This window comes from Xiphophorus couchianus, chromosome 11, assembly GCF_001444195.1.
Source record: "Xiphophorus couchianus chromosome 11, X_couchianus-1.0, whole genome shotgun sequence".
Taxonomy (NCBI): domain Eukaryota; kingdom Metazoa; phylum Chordata; class Actinopteri; order Cyprinodontiformes; family Poeciliidae; genus Xiphophorus; species Xiphophorus couchianus.
In genome coordinates, this window is record NC_040238.1 from 31,777,475 (window position 1) to 31,801,050 (window position 23,576).

General features: G+C 44.5%; 1 protein-coding gene and 1 long non-coding RNA gene across 10 annotated transcripts in view; both read left to right on the plus strand.

The window, feature by feature from the left end:
* The first annotated feature begins 2,890 nt into the window (after nucleotides 1-2,890).
* tiprl (TIP41, TOR signaling pathway regulator-like (S. cerevisiae)) overlaps nucleotides 2,891-23,576 on the plus strand; it is a 49,277-nt gene continuing 28,591 nt past the window's right edge. For 6 of the 9 annotated variants that reach the window (XR_003597393.1, XM_028032509.1, XM_028032510.1 and 3 more), the window contains exons 1-5: nucleotides 2,891-2,983; nucleotides 7,203-7,308; nucleotides 11,367-11,546; nucleotides 13,447-13,546; nucleotides 13,694-13,825. Coding sequence is in view for 8 of the 9 variants with exons in the window: in XM_028032509.1 (XP_027888310.1) it covers nucleotides 7,205-7,308; nucleotides 11,367-11,546; nucleotides 13,447-13,546; nucleotides 13,694-13,825 (516 nt within the window). In the remaining variant the exon portion in view is untranslated. Of the gene's footprint in view, nucleotides 2,984-7,202; nucleotides 7,309-11,366; nucleotides 11,547-13,446; nucleotides 13,547-13,693; nucleotides 13,826-23,576 lie in introns of those variants that run through there. The other 3 variants (XM_028032513.1, XM_028032516.1, XM_028032511.1) reach the window with 3 other exon arrangements.
* Nucleotides 9,171-10,030, plus strand: LOC114153765 (uncharacterized). The gene is made up of 2 exons (XR_003597403.1): nucleotides 9,171-9,872; nucleotides 9,942-10,030. It is a non-coding gene; the product is annotated as an uncharacterized LOC114153765 (long non-coding RNA).

A 23,576-nucleotide genomic window follows, 5' to 3' on the forward strand; every position in this document is an offset into this window, starting at 1 on the left:
GGTGAAGAGAGGTGCGGAGCTGTCCACTGACCACTACCTGGTGGGGAGTTGGCTCTGGTGGTGGGGGAGGAAGCTGGTCAGACCTGGCAGGCCCAAATGTGTTGTGAGGGTCTGCTGGGAATGTCTGGCGGAATCCCCTGTGAGACGGAGCTTTAACTCCCATCTCTGGCAGAAATTTGAACACGTTTCGGGGGAAGTGGGGGATATTGAGTCTGTTTGGACCATGTTCCATGCCTCCATTGTTGAGGCTGCTCATCTGAGCTGTGGCCTCAAGGTTGTCGGTGCCTGTCGTGGCGGCAACCCTCGAACCCGTTGGTGGACACCTTCGGTGAGGGATGCTGTCAGGCTGAATTAGGAGTCCTATCAGGCCTTTTTGGCCTGTGGGACTCCGAAAGCAGCTGATGGGTACCGGCGGGCGAAGCGGCATGCGGCTCAGGTGGTCGCTGAGGCAAAAACTCGGGTGTGGAAGGAGTTTGGAGAGGCCATGGAGAAAGACTTCTGTACGGCTTCGAAGCAATTCTGGTCCACCATCCGGCGTCTCAGGAGGGGAAAGCAGTGCAGCACCAACACTGTTTATAGTGGGGATGGTGTGCTGCTGACCTTGACTCAGGATGTTGTGGGTCGGTGGGCAGAATACTTCAAAGACCTCCTCAATCCCACCAACATGCCTTCCATTGAGGAAGCTGAGTCTGGGGACTCTGGGTTGGGCTCTCCAATCTCTGGGGACGAGGTCGCTGAGGTGGTTAAAAAGCTCCTCGGTGGCAGGGCCCCGGGGGTGGATGAGATCCGCCCGGAGTTCCTTAAAGCTCTGGATGTTGTAGGGTTGTGTTGGCTGACGCAGCTCTGCAATATCGCATGGACATCGGGGGCAGTTCCCATGGATTGGTAGACTGGGGTGGTGGTTCCCCTGTTCAAAAAGGGGGACCGGAGGGTATGCTCCAATTATAGGGGGGTCACACTCTTAAGCCTCCCTGGCAAGGTTTATTCAGGGGTCCTGGAGAGGAGGGTCCGTCGGATAGTCGAACATCAGATTCAGGAAGAGCAGTGTGGTTTTCGTCCTGGTCATGGAACACTGGACCAGCTCTACACCCTCAGCAGGGTCCTGGAGGGGGCATGGGAGTTCGCCCAACTGGTTTACATGTGTTTTGTGGACTTGGAGAAAGCATTCAACCTGTCCCTCAGGGAGCCCTGTGGGGAGTCCTCCGGGAGTATGGGGTATCAGGCCCCTTGATACGGGCTGTCAGGTCCCTGTATGACCAGTGTCGGAGTCTGGTCCGCATTGCCGGCAGTAAGTGGGGCTCGTTTCCGGTGAGAGTTGGACTCCGCCAGGGCTTCCCTTTGTCACCGATTCTGTTCATTATTTTTATGGACAGAATTTCTTGGGTCAGCCAAGGTGTTGAGGGGATCTGTTTTGGTGACCTTAGGATCTCATCTCTGCTTTTTGCGGATGATGTGGTCCTGTTGGCTTCATCAGGTCGTGATCTGCAGCTCTCGCTGGAGCTGTTCGCAGCCGAGTGTGAAGCAGCCGGAATGAGAATCAGTGCCTCCAAATCCGAGGCCATAGTCTTGAGCTGGAAAAGGATAGAGTGCCTTCTCCGGGTCGGGGGTGGGGGGCGCTCCTGCCCCAAGTGGAGGAGTTCCAGTATCTCGGGATCTTGTTCACGAATGAGGGAAGAAGGGAGCGGGAGATCGACAGGCGGATTGGCTCAGCGTCTGCCGTCAAGTGGGCGCTGTACCGGTCCGTCGTGGTGAAGAGAGAGCTGAGCCAAAAAGCGAGGCTCTTGATTTACCGGTTGATCTACGTTCCCACCCTCATCTATGGTCATGAGCTTTGGGTCATGACCGAAAGAATGAGATCGCGGATACACGCGGCCGAAATGGGTTTTCTCCGTAGGGTGTCTGGGCTCTCCCTTAGTGATAGGGTGAGAAGCTCAGTCATCCGGGAAGGAGTCAGAGTAGAGCCGCTGCTCCTTCACATCGAGAGGAGCCAGTTGAGGTGGCCCGGGCATCTGGTCAGGATACCTCCTGGACGCCTCCCTGGTGAGGTGTTCCAGGCACGTCCCACCAGGAGGAGGCCTCGGGGAAGACCCAGGACACGCTGGAGAGACTATGTTTCTCGGCTGGCTTGGGAACCCCTTGGGATTCCCCTGGAAGAGCTGGAAGAAGTGGCTGGGGAGAGGGAAGTCTGGGCCTCCCTTCTGAAGCTGCTACCCCCGCATCCCGACCCCGGATAAGCGGAAGAAGATGGATGGATGGATGGATGGATGGATGGATGTGAATTTTCAGCACACAATTCAATTTTCAGCCTTATTAGGTTTGAAACAGCATAGAAATGCTAAGAAGCAGTAGTTTTTTTTTAATAGGAAAACATGAAACTGAGACTTGTAATTTTTATAATCACAGGGAAACACTGGAACATGTCTCACTAGAATGTGATAAATATTCAGAAGAACGTTAGCATTTAAAGTCAATACTAAACACAAGGGAAAGGATTTTCTATAATATTTTAGGATATGAATCTAAATCTGTTAGACATCACTTAATCAGACTTTTAAAAAAAATTATAGGTTATTTAATTATATTTAAAAGTATATATGTATGTGTGTGTATGTGTGTATGCATGTACATACATCTGCATATATGTGTTTATGTGTGTGTGTGTGTGTGTGTGTGTAGCGGTGTGAGAGAGAAAAAGAGAGAGTGTGTGAATTTGCACACTCATACACACAATTGTGGTGCGTATTATTTGATTTTTTATTCTTTTATGTTTTATTTCTTTCTTTCATGGAGGTGCGTAATATTAAATTCCATGTGAGTATCGTTGATGATCACACTCCAGTCCGGTAGGTGGCGGTGAATGCACCTTAAGTTGGTTGCTATCTACCAATAAAACACAAAAGAAGAAGAAGAAGGGTCGGGGAAAAGAAGAAGAAGAAAGGGAAAAGATAAAGATCCAAATCTCTCCTCTTAATAAGGACGTTAGGTAACCTTTAACTATATTCTTGCCCGCTTTAGGTGTATCTCTTTTTACTTTCGGTATTTCTTTGATTACAGTAAGTGATGCTTACTGAAGCGCTTGAAAATATTGTGGCTTTTGATTGTTAAACCAAAACTGTTTCCCGTTTTTGTAATGGGTTGCCAGAACCCACTTCACCATCATGTACTATTTACTTGCGAGCTTCACCACAATAAGTTTTAAGGTAGTACAATGTGGTGCGAAGAAACTATAGAAATGGCATTCTGGAACGATGACAGCTCCGCGTCACGACGCGGTAGTATTGTATAACTAGAACGAGCTGTTCAGTGCGATTTTTTATCTTTTATTTTTTATTTCTGAGTAATTTTATAAATGCAGTGTACGAAACAGGGGGCGCCGAGATTAATGGAATGCATTGGGCATATATTTACACTATTGCCAAAAGTATTTGCTCACCCATCCAAATGATCGGAATCAGATACTTCAATCACTTCCGTGGTCACAGGTGTATAAAATGAATCACCCAGGCATGCAGATTGTTTTCACAAACATTTGTGGAAGATGGGTTGCTCTCAGGACCTCAGTGGATTCCAGCGTGGAACTGTGCAACTAATCCAGTCATGAAATGTCCTCGCTCCTAAATATTCCAGTCAGCTGTAATGTAAGAAAATGGAAGTGTTTGGGAATGACAAGAACTCAGCCACAAAGTGGAAGGCCACGTAAACTGATGGAGCGGGGTCAGCGGATACTGAAACGCATAGTGCAAAGAGGTTGCCAACTTTCTGCAGAGTCAATCACTACAGACCTCCAAGCTTCATGTGGCCTTAAGATTAGCTCAAGAACAGTGCACAGTGAGCTTCATGGAATGGGTTCCCCATGCAGCTGCATCTAAGCCAGGGGTGTTGAACTCAATTTCATTTTGGGTCAAATCAAGATAAGGAATGATCTTAGAGGGACGGTTGTGCCAGAATCTATTGCTAAAACTCATTAACCAACTGTTAAAATGTAAATAAATTCTTAAAATGAAATAATATTGAACATCTTTTCAGTCCCTCCATGATTTTGTGGCTGTTTAGGGCATTTGTTTTTGCAATAACAATCAATTTAGAAATATTTGAACTTACTTATAATGGAAAAATGCAACTTTTTATTACTTGTTATGAATTTTAACTTGACATCATGTGAGGATGAGTCAGCTGCTTTGTAGAAGTAAGAAATGCATCCACCTGTAAGTGGGAATAAAAATACGTGGATCCAATAGTTTTCATCATTTTGCCCAAAATCTGCAATAAACTTACAATTATGCATTAGCACAGGGATTTGTTGATTTTTATGTAAATTTCCACAATAATTCACAAGAAAGTGGAGGAACTGATTGATGTAATTTGGCAGTAAACTAAAAAACTGCTTTGATTTGATTGATGAAATAATATTTAAGCACACTGTCATCTTTTTTGACGGTTCTATTTATGTGTTCCTTTAGAGGCCAGAGGGCAACATAAAAAGCTTTGGAGGGCCATATTTGGTCCCCCGGCCTTGAGTTTGACACGTGATACATCAACAAGTGTAATGCAAAGCAGTGGTGCAAAGCATGCTGCCAATGGAGTCTAGAGTAGTGGATCTTAGCCAAAAAGTGGTTATTGTAAATAGGAATTTACAATAACTTAGTTGGCAAGTTTTAGGGGAGGTTTTTCTATGTTACTGCTTGACATAAGTAAAAATGAAAGTACACCAAATTTAGATAAAATATAATTAGGATTAAAATTCCACAATAAAACATTCTTTATCCAATTGATATTAAAGTAAAACTAACCCCCAAATCAAATGGTTTTGCTGACAAACTGTCTAAATAGGTTATTTAGGGGTCTCTATGTTTCTGTGCAAATTTTGTTCTTCACAGCACTACACTTGGCTGTGCCTCTTGGCTTGGTCCACTCTGCTGAAATTTTTAAAAATTTGCCAGGGGTGGGGTTTTGCTTTCAGAGGGGGTTAGTTACACTTTAAATGTGTAATTTAGGGATGAGAAGTCTAAAAGAATTAGGCCACCTGAGTCTATTGAGTTTACAAGCACAGAATTATTGATGCAATTTGTGTTATTCAGGCACATAACTTTATAGAAGATATTTTATCAATAAATTTGAAGGTAGAGGCATTGAAATTTAATGCAAATTCAGCATAAGTTTACCTGCATATACCTTCTGCTTTGGACAATAGTTTAAGTTCTCCTGTTTCTTTCACCAATAATGAGGTCAAAGTTGAGCATTTTTCATTGTTAGTATACAGCACAAAAGTGGAACTTTTGTTTTAACAACACTATTATAAAGATGAGTTTCTCTACAAGTTAAAATGGGAAGCAGTTCACATTTGTTTAAATTAAGTTTGAGGCTTGAAGTATCAGAGAAATTTTGGATGAGCTTAATGACTGGGTGTTTGATCAGGGTCTCTGAAAAGCTGTAGTATTGTACTGTAGTAACTGTATTAGTTACTTGAGTTATCCATATTTGTCTATAAGCAAAATTCTGAGATGCCACAGACATTGTTTTAAAGAGTAATAGTTGCAAAAAATTGAGCTGTGATTAATGATAAATATGGGGAAACAGAGCAACACTTTCATTCTCCTCCAGATAATGAAATTCTAGGACAGGTGCCATTCTTAAGTTTATTTGAGCAGTTATCTTGTGAAACGTTTGAGTAGATTTTATAAAATATTGACTGAAACCAAATTCTTCTAAGGCCTGATAGATGAAATCATGCTCTAAGGAGTCAAATGTATTATAAAAATTTAAAATTAAAATAAAGCAGGTTTTTTCTCAGTGTATTATAAGCTTGGCAGGGCACCAGGCTTTATCTGCCCTGCCCAAGTTTTTATTTTAAGTAGCTTTTTTACTCTTTAGTTGCAGTTATGTTTTTTTTCCACTGTTGGAAAAGTTACTTATTGACTTTTTGGGGGCGACTGTTTAGGAGTGACTGTGGCTCTGTGGGTAGAGTAATTGTGTTGTGATAATCGGAAGGTTATAGGTCCGATTCCACCTTCCTCCTACGACATGTTGATGAACCCCTGAATAAGACACTTAACCTAAAATTGCCTACCAGTGTATACATGTGAGTGTGACTCTAGTGTAAAGCGCTTTGAGTGGTCAAAATGATTGGAAAAGTGCTGTATAAGTTTAGTTCATTTGCCATGTTGAATATAACGTCAACATAAAGAAAATAAAATGCAACCGAATGTGTCATTATTATCATTTACAAACTTATGGGTATAAGAATAGATTACGACGGAAATTTTTTGATCCTGTGTGTTGCTTTCTTGATGACAGACATTGAGAAATAGACACGATGAAGATGACAGAGAAAGTCTAAGTAAACAAATTTATCTCTAATTGTTGATGAATAATTTGACGATACCTACTTTCGGGATAAGAGCACTTAATGGCTTGTATTAGAGTAGTTCTCCACGCTCAATACTTTCTGAAAGAATATTAACATTAAAGGGACTAGACCTTTTACAAATCTCTTATAAAGCTCACTTGACACCCCATCACTACCGAGCGATATATTTTTAAGACTTGAAATATCTATTTTAAAAACTAAAATGTTTGTCTAAAATACATTAGTATTTAGAAATGTACTTTTTTTTCCAATAAAACACATATTAAACTAATTTGTAAAGTACTTGAAGTGACTAAATGTAGTGTTTACTGCAACATTCTGACCTCCAGAAAGCCCATCAGGCTCAGCAGATTGAAACCAACATCAGAACAATAAAACGTGAGTTTGAACTAGTTCTATCAATCAATAAAAAATTTTTTATCAGATTAATCACAGTCTGGCATTAGTGATTAATCATTTAATAACAATTAATCACTAACATTGTAAGTTTGAAATATAAATATGCACGCAGTTGTGCAAGCCCCTCTTGCCGCACTCCAACCAATTAAAATGCAAGCAGTTATCTGATTATTTTTTTTGTAGCAGAAAGCAGGTAGTCTGCCAGTACTCACCCTTAAGGAAACTTACTCCTCTACACATTCATGCAAGTAGTGGCAAACATTTTTAGGAGACAACTGACAGATAAAACAGATAAAACCCTTCCTGATGCTGTCCTGGGCAAATGCATAAGCAAAAGAAATATTCTTTTGTGGATTGCTCACCAAAACAGTTTTGTTTTCTGCCACTAAAACATTTTTAAATCACCTAATTGTCTTGTTGTTGGTATCCCTTTTAGCAATGATGTTGCATGGCTTCAAGAGCAGTAAACAGGATTTCACTTTTGGATCATGGAAGGTGACAGCGGCAAAAAACCACATCATGAAATCTAAAGACATTGAACGGTATGTGTCTCTCAAAATTTAATGGAATTTTTTCACACTTGATAAAATGGGTCACTGTGATAACCTAGGTCACTCTTTTTTTGCTTTTCCTTTGAAGATGGCACCACATACCCTAGTAAAATAAATATTTAATATATCAACATTTTTCTCAATTTGAATACATCTAATAGGGCTATTGACAGAAGATTTATTCCAGATGTTGGCAACACCCCTAGTCACCTACACACAAAAAAATCTAATCATAATAATCAAATCAAACCTGTCAACAAATTTAGTTATGGATAAAAAACTGAGATGATATAGTTATGAAACACACTTCCAGAAATTTATTATTTACTTTGTGAAAATTTCCTTTTTGATACTGAGAACTTGAAGATGTCTCCTATATAAATTGTCTCTCACTCCCTCTCTTCCTTCCTATCTATCTACCCACTTACCTACATGTTGCTGGCCACATCAACAGGTGTGATTGTGATGCAACTTAGGTGATTAACTGTGCCATTGTTGCAGTTTTGCTTTCTTTCTTTAAAACTATTTAACATTTTATGTAGCTGTGTGGATAGTGTCTGTGTTATGCCAGTCATTTAACTATTGTTCATCAGTCTAATGGCTGAAGGAAATAAACTGATCAGGTAGGAGACTACTACAGGCAAGTAGTCTCCTGCCTGTCTCCAGTAGGAGACTACGTTCACTCAGGACTAATGAATGTGCTAAGGACAAATTAAGTCAACAGAGGGGCCAGCCTACCAAATTCAGAGGTGAACAAGCAGGTGCCACAATATCTCATGAGACCAATGGTGGGGAGGGCCATTTGACCACTGATACACTGTGGGAAACCATGTTTTGCCAGGAGTGGGTAATTTAAGCACAGTGCTGACATGGTTTGGAAGGTTTCCTCTTTCTTGTTTCTAATGGAAGCCCAAAATGCTGCCAAAAATTATTAAAAGTAGCTGGGGTATAACAACTACGTCAGGCTTCATGACTGCTAGTGACTGGTGCTCGTGAGATAGCTCAACTAGAAACATAATATTTTAATCTTGTGAGATCTTTCTTACATAACCTAGTTTTGTCGGTTATTCTTTTTGTGTTGAATGCCTTTTTTTTCTTGTACCATTACACTTAATTTCACATATCTTAACTTATGGAGTAACATTTTTTATTTTTGCTGTACGTATGGATTACTCGTCTTACTACATCACATCTGATGTGAATTTCATGTCAATAGGATACTAGAATTATATTTATTGAGAAAGACATTGGTGTTTTCTTTACTAATATTACTTGCTTTTACTGATTTGATAAGAAGCTATGACGATATGAGTGTTAGTTTATCACATTAGCTAACAAGAACTAATAATCACAACTGCTTTAGAATTTTGACCATTGTCCTCTTTTATACGTTTGTTTGGAAAACTGAATGCATGCATTTGACCTGCTGACTTGCTGTAATCCTACATGGACACCAGCATCTATGTTTTCACCATTTCCTACGTATTCTACCAGTTTAAGATCAAAGAAGGTTGTAGCTTCTATGGACCTTACCAAGCTCCGCTCACAACCGACCCACGAGACCGCAAGTCTTACAAACAAAGCCTCGCAGAGCGTTTTTTCTATGTAAACATGACTCGATTAGTGCATCATTTCTACCGGATTTTCACAACATATCAGCTACTACAATGGACAGAGGAACTAACAAGTTCATGTCATCATCTGGGAGAAGGTTACTGGTTTCTCAGTCACAAGCTGGTTGCAAACCTGAGGCCAGCAGGTGTCAGTCAGTTATGGTAGATCTGAAATTTGGTTTGATGACCTCAATATGAGAAGCTACAGACTGACAGGAGGAACCAAAGAGCTTTGTAAAGGTAAAGGCAAATCTTCTGAAGTTGGGATATAATTAATTTAATTTCACATAATTACTGCGGTAGAAGCCATTTGTTTGTTAAAATTTTATGAAATATATTTGTTCTATTTGATGTTTGTTGTGAATGATGTATACTCACAAACAAACGAGGAAATTAGTCCAACGTGTTAGGATCTGGGGAAGGCTGATTGGGGGGTCTCTAGTTTCTCCACCAGGGGGCATCCTGGGACCTTCTGGAGGGCGTGAACCTGGAGCTGCACACCTGCTGCCACTTACCATTGTTTGGAGGGGTTTATCAGGACGGAGCCGCCGACACTCCAGTGCCAGAGTGTTAGCCTGTGATGGTAATATCATTGTAGCTCACCTCCAACCGCCTGTTCTCCGAGTAACCTCCTTTTGTGCTGCCTTTCCTAGGTTGTCGTTCCGTGAAGCCCTGAGTTTCTTCAAACTTCTACGAACCTGGTCAGATTACCTAAGATCCTCGAGACCCCGCGGAGTCTACCCGTTGGTGGCCACGTCCCTGAGACCAGCCCTCAGTTCCGTCGGCGGCAGATCCCTGGTCAAGCGGATCCTTTCTGGCACCTGTCTGAGATCTCCCTCCACTCACCTGTCCGCCCTCTAGAGAAACTCACGCCCTCGTTCCAGCCTGCAGCTCCGGATCCTAGCGGTTCACCTCTCCGTGCTCAGATGGGCTCACCGGCAAGTAGGTCTCTGGCTGGACTGCAATTCCCACGATCTCTGAACCCCTCTTACCTGTCTTATCTCCACCCAGAGATCCAGAACCACGCAGACGAGCACCAGTTCCGGACCACCTTGTACATACCTGTTAGCACTGTATTTAATAAATCACCATAACCTTTACCCGTCTCCAGAGTGTGTTCTGCGCATGTGGGTTCGACAAATTAATCTCAGCATGACAGAATGTTTAGAAACTACAGCGGCTGTAATGAGCCACAGCAAAGAGAAACAAAGGTAAAATAACCCGAGCAGGTGATCAACTCAAAACCACTCCTACCTTTTTACTCTCTCTCTTTGTAGTTTAAGCACACCTGTTACCTTTGTAACCGCCTGCGCCCCGCAAGACGAGCAAAGATTGTGTTAAAAACATAACATTCAATCCGTTACGATATCAAGTTTCCAGGCTTGATATTTATTTCTTGATTATTAATCAGTGCTTCCCTGAACACAGCCATGGTTGATTGACTAGCTGTATTTGGTGCTAGAGTGGCTAACACGAGTAACAGTTTAGTCCAAAGCCTGCCATTATGCTGTACTTGGCTAACGAGAAGCGTGTGTTTGTGAGACGGCCGCGCACGTGACCATGTAGAATGGGCATCAGCCAATGAAAAGCGGCCCGTGTGGTAAGGTTCATGGACCTTACCAGAGAGGCCGCGTGGTTTGAGTGGTATGAGTGGTTTTGAGTCGATCACCTGTTCGGGTTATTTTACCTTTGTTTCCCTTTGCTGTGGCTCATTACAGCCGCTGTAGTTTCTAAACGTTGGACTAATTACCTCATTTGTTTGTGAGTATACATCATTCACAACAAACATCAAATAGAACAAATATATTTCATAAAATTTTAACAAACAAATGGCTTCTACCGCAGTAATTATGTGAAATTAAATTAATTATATCCCAACTTCAGAAGATTTGCCTTTACCTTTACAAAGCTCTTTGGTTCCTCCTGTCAGTCTGTAGCTTCTCATATTGAGGTCATCAAACCAAATTTCAGATCTACCATAACTGACTGACACCTGCTGGCCTCAGGTTTGCAACCAGCTTGTGACTCAGAAACCAGTAACCTTCTCCCAGATGATGACATGAACTTGTTAGTTCCTCTGTCCATTGTAGTAGCTGATATGTTGTGAAAATCCGGTAGAAGTGATGCACTAATCGAGTCATGTTTACATAGAAACAACGTTCTGCGAGGTTTTGTTTGTGAGACTTGCGGTCTCGTGGGTCGGTTGTGGGCGGAGCTTGGTAAGGTCCATTGTGTAACATCTTCCAAATAAAAGTGCTGTACAAGACAGATCCTAGATAATTAACATAACCATTTATACACAAAAGACACACTCATTCCCTTATTTTCTAATGAATATTTATTTCCTTCACCTGCTTATTGCTGTGTGCCCATGAAAAGCTACATCAAAATTTATTAGGAACGAGAAATGTTACTTTTTATTCTTTGCCTGGCCAGATTAGCAGATGAACTGAACATGCCTTCACTCCCAGAGATGTTGTATGGGGATAATGTTCTGCGGATCCAACACACAGACCACTACGGCATTGAATTTAATGCTATTGATGCTCTCAAGAAAGTCAACAATATGGAAGACACTGTGAAGGTAGCCTGTGCTCAAGAATGGCAGGAGAGCAGGTAAGGCACACAAGCAAAAAATGCCAACATACACTGAACATAATCATGTCATTGATTTATGGTAAAAGCAACATCTTATACGGCATAACCAGCTTCTTAAGTACCAAGTGAAATACTCCCTTCTAAAATCTTATTTTATGGTGTTTCGGGATCAACAAACTAATCTGACCTACCTTTTAACTTTTTTGGCTAGCATTCAAACTTTTTTATTGTACCAGGAAACGTGTTTTTACTATGCACATGAGAATAAAACCTTTAACTTAAACTTGAATTAATAACAAAGCCCTGCTAAGTCCAACGCTAAAGCTGTGTTAGGGTTAACACTGTAGCAACCTTAAGCTCAATCTATGTGAGCTACAATCATACATTCATTGGTTAATTTTATAAAATATTTACTTAGTTTTACATTAGCTAACAAGAGCCAATAAACACAACTGCTTTAGAATTTTGACTATATCCTCTTTTATACGTTTATTTGGAAAGCAAACAAATGTCACTACATAAGTTAAATTATGGGAAGTGGGTCATACAATTTTCATAGAATTTTTGTTTAGTTTTACATTTGTCCATTTCAAGTTAGTTCACTGACCATTGTGGACTTTTTGGGTTGCTATTGGTATCACTACAGTGGCTGAGAATTGCACAGCAAACGGTGAAACGCACAACAAATAGCTGGAAACGCACAGCAAATGACAAAATGAGCTGCAAATGCATATAAAAAAAAACAAAAATGCAATATTTTGCAGCATCTTCAACCAACTGACAAATACAAACAAAAAAGTGCTCCAACCTCAAACAAATATCTGCAACCACATGAAAAAACAAGTAAAGGGGGGGGGGGGAGTGTTGCAAATAGTAAAAACAACAGCACACATGCTCCACAAGATGGAAGTGCTCCAGGCCACTAAGGGGAGTTAAACAAAAAACAAATCACACCAAACCAGACCTTCATTAAAAGCACACTGGTTTTTTCATTTATTAAACAAAAACCCAAAATACAATTTCCAATTTTGTGCACAAAACTAAAATGGAAAGAAACGGATAACAAGCACTCTATTTTCATTTGGTTTGATTTTTTTGATACAAGTGGCCTGACCCGGAAGTTCTCACACTGTGTAGAGACCCGTTTGTGTACACTTGTCCAAAATGCCGCACTACTAATTTGATCATGATACCTTCACACTGAAAGCCCTATACTTTGACTTTGTTTTGTATACAAAAGTTTCTGATTGTAACTTCCAATTCGGTGTAGGGCTAGTCCACCCAATTTTTCACATTCTTGAGTGTCTGCTCTATCTCAACAATTACAATTGGACATGTTCTAACTGTGGCTTAAATATTCTGGCAGTCATTCACCCATCCATCCATCCATTTTCTGTTCACCCTTTGTCCCTAATGGGGTCAGGAGGGTTGCTGGTGCCTATCTACGTTTCGGGCGAGAGGCGGGGTACACCCTGGACAGGTCACCAGTCTGTCGCAGGCAGTCATTCAAACACTGTGTTTTTTTATTATTATTTTGTACTGTCGGTTTTTCTGTAATATGATTAGCGTTAGCCTACCGGTTATAATCCATTCTGTCATGTATAAGCATGCAGAAAACTATTTAACCATGTTTTTACTATTTGCAGCATTTACCCCCTGCTGCTTGTTATTCATGTGGTAGCAGCATTTTGTTTGTGATTGCAACGTTTTTTGTGATTGCAGCATTTTATTTGTGATTGCAGCATTTTGTTTGTGTTTGCAGCATTTTGTGTTAGCATTTGTTTTTGTGTGTTTTGGTATTTACGTCATACACCACTTCGCAGCTTGTTTCACCATTTGTTGCGTGTTTGCATCTGCTGGCCACCATATATCATAGATAAACATCGTATGTAACCTTCTCAACATGATGTCATTTCAGAGCTGAGTCTGAACATGCCCAAGAAGTACTGAGGCCTTTCGACTGGACGTTCACCACAGATTACAGAGGAACGCTTCTAGGAGAAGAACTCCAGATAAAGGCTGGTTTCATTTGGTTCTTTCTTTCTTTCATCTTTTCTCTCTCATTGACCTTATCTTTTTGTACAGGTAAGGTTTCTCTGTAGATTTTTCTTTAGTACAGAGTATGTGTAACTTATTTTGTGTAAATTCTCTCTGGCTTTATAAAGGTGACTAATACAGAGGAACGCATTGACATAGAGAAGCTGAAAGCTCGAGAGCACATCATGTTCTTTGAAGAGGTTTTGCTGTTTGAAGATGAGCTTCATGACCATGGTGTCTCAATGATTAGTGTCAAAATTGTAAGTGTGTCTCTTATTATTAACTATTAAGTTATACATTTTTATACTGGAATTATACAATTTTAAATCAGGAATCATAATGATAAGCTATAACTGACTAGGTTCACAAACCCTGAAATCTGTTCATATGGTTTGAATTATTTTGCTCTTTGAACTCTTTGACTCTAAATATACTTCAATATACCTCAAAGAAGTAGATATCAATGTCTTTTCTATATTTGTGGGGAGTATTGTACTGGTAACCATGGGTTTGATTTGGGAGACATAGAACATAGGGTGGACACGGAGATTTGGACGACGCCAGAGACAGCACTGTGGGGCTGATGATTGACTTGATGACATACGGATGAATAAAGCATGGAGCAAGCTTCTTCGAGATGGATCTTAATGAAATATCTCTGGAAGAGAACCATACTTTCTGTCCTGGTGCATATTTGGGTGCTGGTATGAGTCTGCAATTGGTGAAGCGATGGTTCCGGATTGCAGTGCGCTGACGGGCTGAAAGGGTGTTGGACCAGACGGGTCTATAATGTCAAATATGGTGGCTGACTGAGGTAACGGAAATGTCCTTCTCGTCTTCAAGGAAGAGGGGAGGCAGGCAACCTCAGGAGATCTCAAAAGGGGAGTGGCCTGTGGCTGTGGAGATGTGAGAATTGTGAGCATATTCTATTCAGGGAAGAAATTTACTCTAGTCTGAGGGATAGGATTATGAAAGACAGTGGAGGGTAGATTCGAACTCCTGGTTCATACTTTCTGTCTGACCATTGGACTGGGGGTGATAACCAGATAAGAGAGACCTTAGCAGTTAGGGCAAGACAAAATTGTTTCCATACTTGGGAGATGAATTGTGGTCTGACAGGATTTCCACGGGGATGCTGTGCAGCCGGAAAACATGTTTGCAGAGGAGCTGAGCGCTTTGGGAAGCTCAAGGGAGTTTCCTGAGGGAGAAGAGGTGACATGCCTTTGAGAAACAGTCGATTATGGTTAGAATTGTGGTCATATTTCTAGCTCCCAGATGGTCGAGTTACCCCCTGACAAATAACTTATAAAACATCGTTTTTAGTATTTATATGTCATGTCGGGGAGTAATAAAAGGAAGACGAGAGGAATTCAGCAAGAAAACACAAAAGAAACTGTTGTTTTATCGAAGGAGATCTCTGAAGATAGCAAGCTAGCAGCGGACAAAGCTATGGAAGCTAACATTCTTACAGAGCTGAAAGAAGTCCAGACGAACCTTAAAAAGCAAATCACTGACCAGTCAGGACTTATAAAAAAGGAAATGTCTGAGTTTAGAAAAGAGACTGGGAAGCGGCTTGACGACATTGTTGCAGACCTGAAAGATGTAATGAACAGAGTTGAGGAGGCTGAGCAGCAAATAACCGAGGTAGAGGAATTCAACATGGACGTCAAAGACATGCTGAGCCACACATTGCAGCTACAAGAAGACCTACAAACACGTCTAACAGACCTGGAAGCCCGTTCACGCAGGAATAATATTTGTATTCATGGGGTCACAGAGGGAGAAGAAGGCGACAACTTGCAAAAATTTATAGAGAATTTTATTAAAACTGAACTCTCCGTCATGGACATCACGCTGGGCATACAGCGCTGCCACCGGTCACTCGGGCCCAAACTGCCGTCCGGCTCCAACCCCAGATTCATCGTGATACATTTTCTGGAGTATACCACGAAGGAACTAGTTCTTCGTTCTACATGGGGTAAGAAAGTGATACAGCTGAAAGGAAAGCGCATGTTCTTCGATCAAGATTTCCCCAGTGATAACCTCGCTAAACGTAAACATACAATCCCATCAGGAAGCTTTTAAAAGAGAAGGGACTTCGCTTCCAGACCATGTACCCATCCAGACTTCGTGTGTTTTACCAGAACGGCCACAGGGTTTACAACAGTGCACAGGACGCGTCTGACGACATGAGGAAGCGGAACATGTTTGAAGCGGCGGACAAACCAACGGAGGACACACAGATTTAAAAGTTCTTTGGCGCTCGGGCCCCGGCTGTGGACATCGAGCTGTGTATTGCGGTAGGCTCGGATGAGCATTCCTGATGTAGATTAGGAATGTCATCCCCCCAGGGCCCGACACTGGTGGTGGAGGTCAGTGGATGATGAGTGCCTGGAGAGTCAGGAGAACCGAGGTGGAGAAGGGGTGGAGGAGGGTTGAGCGCAGCTGGAAAGCGGAAGACGCCGTGGATGGAGGTCCTTATCAGCTGGGTCTCGGTCGGTGATTAGGCGAGGCGTGGCTTGGTCCAGCGTTGATAGGTCGGCGGCGATATGCGGGACGCGCCGATTGGATGATGCGGGTGTGGCTAAAGAGTCTTCCAGTTTGAATTTGCGCCTAGGCTTCATTTCAATCTGGAGAGACTCAGACTGAGAAAAACAGCGATTAAGAGGTTTATTGACGCACACAGATTTAAAAGTTCTTTGGCGCTCGGGCCCTGGCTGTGGACATCGAGCTGTGTATTGCGGTAGGCTCGGATGAGCATTCCCGATGTAGATTAGGAATGTCATCCCCCAAAAAGAAGGCTGAGGCCGGGGCCGAGGCCGGGGAATTAGAATCGGGAACGGTTAGAAATGAGGAGGAGTGACGCTAGCTCAGGGCTTACAGGCTGAATTAATAAGATTATAGTGGGTGATGTTACTATAAGGGGGTATATTATGAAGCTGATGATTGAAGTCAGCTAGGGCTGCCGCTAGGCGTGTATTAGCGAGATGCTGGTAGGTGGAGGACGCTGAGATGTTGCCGGGCTTGAAATGACGGGATGTTGGTAGATGGAGGTCAACGGGGGATGCGGCATAACATGAGTGGTAGGGTGCTGGTTGATGAAGGCCAGCTGGGGAGCGGTGTAGCGTTAGACCGCAGGGCGCTGGTGGATGAAGGCCAGCGGGAAACGGTGCAATGCAAATGGCAGGGAGCTGGTAGATGAAGGCCAGCTGGGGCACCGCTCACGTGAAATGACTGTATACTGGTAGATGAAGGCCAGCTGGGGACGCCGCTGTGCATGCTAGGCTGGATGCTGGTTGATGAAGGCCAGCTGGGGATGCTGCTATGCATACAATAGCTGAAAGCTGGAAGATGAGGCCAGCCAGGGAGCCGCTATGCATGAATAATGGGGTGCAGGTAGATGGAGGCTAGCCGGGGATGCCACTATGCATGTAGAGCCGGATGCAGGTGGAAGGGGAACAGGCTGGGACGCCACTATACGTGAAATGGCAGGTGCTGGTGGATTGAGCGCGCTGGGGTGATAAGGAGAAGCTATGGATAAGATTGCTGATAGGAATATGATCCCCCAAAAGTGAGGGCTGGGGCCGGGAGCTGAAGCTGGGAATCAGGGACTTGGAGAGGTAGAGAAGACGGGAGAAGATATACTGGCTGGGGCTTTACGGAGTCTGGCGTTACTGTGATAGGGAAGGATGACGTGAGCTGGTAAATGGGGCCGTCGGGGGTGCCGCTAAGCATTGGATAAAGGGATGCTGGAAGGTAAGACCAGCTGGGGCGTTAATATGGGATAGCGTTGGCGAGAGGAGGGGCTGGTTGCGCGTAGCTGGGATAGAGGGAGAATAACGGTAATGATAATAATAATAATAGTAATAATTTTTTTTTTTAATGATAATAAGAGTGAGAATAATAGAAGTAGAAAGGGACTAGACAAGAGTTAGAAGGAAACTGCCTGCCGAGGAGATGAAGTACTAGATGTAAGAGTAAACTCACGGGTGACGGGTAAGGATGCAGGCGGGAGATGAGATTATACTGGAATGAAACCTGAAATGAGGATGTGAGGACAGAAAGGGGGACAGTAGCTTAATATTAACTTAAAAAGGACATACGCTAGCATGGGGTAGACCAACCACCACCAGTCAATTGCGCAGTGCTTACCTAGGCACTGAGAGAGCGTTGGGCTGCAAGAACGGATGAGAGGTCCGGGCGTATGTAAGAGGAAAATACTGAAGATGACCATTGACCAAGCAGCTGGAGGGATGTAGAGGGGATGCCCTGGACTGCTGCGGATGTGGCGGCACCTATACTGAAGGAGTGACCTGAGAAGTGGCTGGGAGGGAGGTTGCATGTGGCTAGGAGTTGTCTCAGGTGTTTAAGGAACCATGTAGTGGTCATGGGAGAGCCTTCGGGGGTTAGGAACAGGGACTCGGATGGGAAACTGATCTTACGTCTTAGGAGGGCGAAGTGGAACATGGCTAGGAAGGGACAGAAAGGGCCGTTGTTACGTGCCACGACGATAGAACAGGCACCTTTGGATTTAGAATGCTTTAATGATAGGCTGAAAAAGTCTGGATGAAACTTGAGGTCTGAAACTGCTAGGTCTCTAGAAGGGACGAACAGGTTGCTAGAGGTGGTGAATTCCCCCAGACGAAGGAGTCCATAAAAAGCTAGGAGGAAAGAGCTTGAAAGGAGGGACTTGAGATAAGGAGAATATGGGCTTAGGCTGAGGGTGGTGAGTAGGTTTTTGAGAATAGGGAGAGTGATTAGTTTTCGGTCGTCGGGAGGAGTGGGGTGCTGCTTAGCGATGCCTTTCATTAGGAGCTTGACTGCATGGTTAGAAAAGAGACTAGGGGAGGAGGGCTGGTGCAGCTGGGTGAAAAAGTTAATTCCGGCTAGGAGGCTGCGGAGATAAGAGATCTTAAAGTGATGATAGATGAAGCTATAGGTAATAAAGGACATGACGGTGTCAACGAGGGCGGGAAAGAGAGGGATCTGGTGGGACTGGCAGAATTTGGAGAACTTACGCCAGGCGAAAGAGTAAGATTTGAACGTGGAAGGGGCTAAGCCATTTTTCATAAAGAATTTAGATGATTTGAGCAGGGATTGGAGAGGAGTAAGGGTTAGTTCAGGGCGAGATCCTCGAAGGAAGGTACTGGAGTCGAGAGAAGGTTGGCCGAAGGGCAGAGGCGTCGAAAAGTCTGAAATTGAAAGCGAGAAAGAACGTCGGCGATTATGTTTGCATGACCTGGGACATGGCGCGCGGAGAGGAGAGGATAAAATTATTGATCACGGATTGCCACGTGATACGTCGTAGAAAGGGCATAATGGTTTTGGAGGAAGAACGACCTTTATTGATAGCTTCCACTACTGCGGCATTATCGCAGAAAGCTACGATGTGCTTACGTTCCCATAGACTCCCCCAGAGACGGCAAGCTACTGTGATGGGAATAATTTCATAAAAAGCTGAAGACTCTGTTTGAGAGATCAGAAAGGACCATTTCTTGGCGAACCATCTGCCCTGGAAAAAAACCCCGTAACCGGCAGATGGGGCGGCATCCGTGTAAAACTGGATAGAATCGGCGGAGAGAGTGACGTCATCATAGAAAAAAGAGATGCCGTCCCAGCAGTTAACCAGTTTAGACCAGAAAGAGAGATCGGAGTGACAGCTGTCGTCTAGAGAGACCTGATCGAGTAGAGAAGGGACCGAGTTAGCTAGGTCGAGCAGCCTAGAGATAAAGGAGCGTCCTTGTGGGACAATACGCATGGCAAAGTTGAGGTGCCCGAGCAGGGATAACAGCTGACGTTTAGACAGAGCGGGGGATGAGAGGTGGGCTTGGGAGATCTCGCAGATGCGGGATAATTTATCGGGTGGCAACGAAGCCACCATGTTCTCGGAATCCAGAGTGATGCTGAGAAATTCTAGCTTTGTAGACGGGCCGGTAGTTTTTTCGTGAGAGAGGGGGACGCCGACGCGGTTAAAGAGATCTTTCAGTTTGTGAAGCGAGAGAGGAGGTTGGGAGGGCTGATCGATGAGGAGGAAATCGTCGAGGAGATGGAGCACGAAAGGGAGCCTGGTGACGTTAAGGAGGATCCAGCAGAGGGCTTCCGATAACATGTTAAAGAGACAGGGACTGCTTCTGCATCCGAAAGTCAAGGGCACGAAGAAATAAAATTTAGCGTCCCATTTAGCGCCTTGCAGGTGCCATTGGGAAGGATGCAAGGGCATGATTTTGAAAGCATCAGTGATGTTGGCTTTGGCTAACCAGGCGCCCTGCCCTGCAGATTTAATGAGGGAAGTGGCGTGGTCGACCATGGCGTAAAAAAGGGAAAAGGGTAGCTTCGGAATGAGGCTATTAATACTAGAGTTTGGACCGGAGTGGGGCGCGGAAAGATCTAAGATGAGGCGTTTCTTTCCTGAATATTTCCGGGTTGTGACGCCGAGAGGATTGACGCGATAGAAGGGGAAGGGGGAGGGGGGGAAGCGAAGGGGCCGATCACGTAGCCTTTATTCACTTCTTTCAGTAACAATTGAGAAACGGTGGCCGGTTCGTTAAGCGCTGACTGGAGGTTAGGAATGACAAGCGAAGAGGTGGGGAGGTGAGGGGTGCCTATTAGGAAGCCCTGGGAGAGACCGGTAATGAGAAAATTAACAAATGGGCGATCTGGGTGACTCTGTAACAAAATGGCTAATTGGGAGGTAAGGAGTGGAGAGGAAGCGGGAAACTAATTCCTGGAACCTCGACGGCTTCAGGGATACGGGCAGCGGGGACAAACTGATTTTGGATGGGCATCTCTGCAGAGACTACAGAGGTGGAGAAAAGCGCAGTTGGGAAATGTGCAGATGCTTTCATTCATTGAAGTTATTGCAGATAGGTACGTTATTGAATACCTGCACCTTCCTTCCGTGGCGGTCGAGGGGGCCGAGATTCATGAGGCGCTGTGGAGGAGCGGCGGTGGGATCAGATTTGAAAGGGAGAGAGGGGCAAAAGGCGCTTTGATGGCCAGAAGCGCTGCACTGTTGACAAGCAGCTGCTTGTGTGAGCATGACTAGGATTTCCATGTCCAGGGTGGCCCGGTTGAGACACTGACCAGAACGTGCAAGGACTGCGGCGGCTTTGCTAGAGAAAGCTTTGTGGTACTGGTAGAACAGAGAGCGACCGTATTGCAAGTGGAGGTCGGCGATAAGGGCTAGGTAGGTGTCTAAGTTGACTCGGCGTTCTGGGTATATAGAGCATAATACGTCTCTAAAAATACTGAATGCGGCTAGAAATTGACCAATAGACAGGTCCTTCGAGAGGCGGGGGTCTGATGTTTTAAGGATAGCTGTAAAATGTTCCGTAGAGGCGACGCTGTGGTCGACTTCAGGGGAGGGTAAGAGGATGGAAGCCAAATTAACGTACTGCCCTTGAAGTATCTTTGTGCGGAGTCTGGGAGAGATGTTTGAGTATAGGGGAGTGTAAGCTGAGCCTGGTAGTGGGGGAAGGAAAACTGGTAAGCTGACGAATGCAGAAAATGGGATGAGGGGAAGAGAAATCAAAAGAGAAGAAAAAAAATAGATAGACTTACCTAGAGGAAGCATTGGGCGGGCGTTGGCGAGGGTGAACGTCGTAGGAGGTGGTTGAAAGGCGGGTTGAGAGGTGGAGGGTACGGAAGTGAGAGGAACTATGGACGTATTGGCGGTGCTGGAAACTTTGTGGTGCAGGAGAGCGGAGAGGGAAGATATGGAGCGCTGGAGAGAGTCCATGGAGGAGACGAAGGTGGATGAGAAGAGGTGCAACTGGCTGAAATGGGGGGGGGGCGGAGAGTGGTGACCTGAGGAAGGACCGGGAGCTTCTGAGATTGGATTCAAGGCGTGAGCGGTGGGATTTGGAGCAGGTTGGGAGGAAGGGCCGAGTGAGCATGAAGACGACTGAGAAAAAGAAGGGCGTTCTTTGCGTCGTTTGGCGGGGGGAGCAGAGGATTTGCAGGATCTCTTCCCCCTGACCGGAGGCGGCAGGGGGGGGGGATGGTTGGAGAAGAGATGGAGAAGAGTCACCGGGAGGCAGAAGTGCCGCGAGCGAGGCGACTTGGGGAGATCGAATGCCGGAGGTGAGGGCGATGCCTTTAGATCTGAGGATGGAAATGGGGGGACAAGGGATCCGAGCGCGAGGCCAGGCGAGCGCTGCGGCGAGCGGGTGAGGAGGTGGGGGGACCGAGATCCCCGAGAGAAGCAACCGGAGAACCCGATGGAATATCTGACTCGAAGTCGGACATGGAGGAAACGCTAGCTTGAGCGTGGCTGGAAAGCGGAAGACGCCGTGGATGGAGGTCCTTATCAGCTGGGTCTTGGTCGGTGATTAGGTGAGGCGTGGCTTGGTCTGGCGTTGATAGGTCGGTGGCGATATGCGGGATGCGCTGATTGGATGATGCGGGTGTGGCTAAAGAGTCTTCGAGTTTGAATTTGCGCCTAGGCTTCATTTCATACTGAAACACATATATGACTTCGAGTAATGTAAAATCAATGTCACAACAACAATGTTCAACAAGGTAAAACTCTACGCCAACTAATCCTTAAAAGGGAAAAATAACATAATGCTAGATCAAAGGAAATGTAAAATCAAAACATAAAATGCATTTGCAGAAAATGTAGAAAGGACAAGCACTTGTCTTTGTGAAACATAGACATTTCTATAATGAGCAAAACAGGATAGGAAAACTAAGCTAGGATACTAGCTTGAAAATACAAATGATCATCACTATTTAAAGACTACAAAAAACGTTCTACATATTAACCTCCCATGCAGCCATTTAACATCTCTCAGTTCACGTAGAGGAAACCTTTCCACCTCATCAGAGGGAAATAAAACCCACCACCTGAGTGATACAAACAAACAACAAAAAAATAGCCAACACAAATGTCTGTAATTGGAACAAGATGAAGACGTCATGATGAAATACTTTTCGTCGCGTCACTCAGGAACTCTTTTAATATTTATTTTAAATCTTCACACCCCACTTCGACCACTCATCATTGGACCAGCAATAGTTTGTCGGTTGGGGAGTTTTTTTTTTTTTTTCTTTTTACCCCTCCAGGGGGTTTTTTGTGGGCTCTAGTGTCCCTTAAATGACAGTAGGCTGACAGGAAACGGGGAAGGAGAGGGGGGAAGACATGCGGCAAATATCGTCGGGTCCGGGAGTCGAACCCGCGACGGCCGCGTCGAGGACTCAAGGCCTCCAAATATGGGTCACGCTATCCCCTACGCCACCACGGCACGCCCGGTTGGGGAGCCTTTTGACGTACAAAAGCAACCAATGTTCGTTGTTATGATCCCTCTCTGCCGTATTCCTTCGTTGTGTCCTTTCCTCTTTGGGTGTCAGAGGTTACTAGCACTTAACACCAATTGTAATGAAGGTTTTTTCAGTGATCCAGGAAATTAAACGTGGCTGTCTGCGGTGTCAGAGGTTATTAGCACTTAACACCAGCAGCAGTTAAGTAATTTGTCCTCATTCAGAAAGTTGCGCGTCGTCCTCCTCGGTCTGTCGTTCCGACGACTGGTGGACTACTGTCTCCCCGTCAGGATGAGTGTTCTCCTGAGGCTCCAGCACCCGTTTACAGTGGCTGGCATGAATCCACGTCGCCCGCTCTGCAACCTTAACAGCTGTAAGCGTGACGAGCAACACTTGAAAGGGTCCCCTCCAGCGTTTGGAGTTCCAACGCGTCCTCCGTAAGTCTTTCACCACAACCCAATCACATGGCGTGATGGCATGGAGTGGTGTCTCGGCAGGACGCGGCAATGCGTCTTTCACCGTCTGAAAAACTTGAGAAAGCACATTCGACAGGTTTTGACAGTAAGACAACATTGCATCATCACAGATAGAAGTGGAAGGAAGGACCTTTCTCTGAGGCCCTAAACCCAATTAGGAGGCCGGCCAAACAGGATCTCAAATGGACTGAGGTTAATCCTGGCTCTCCTCCGCATCCTCATGTAAGTCAAAACGATCGGTAGGGCCTTAACTCAAGACAGACCTGTTTCTTCA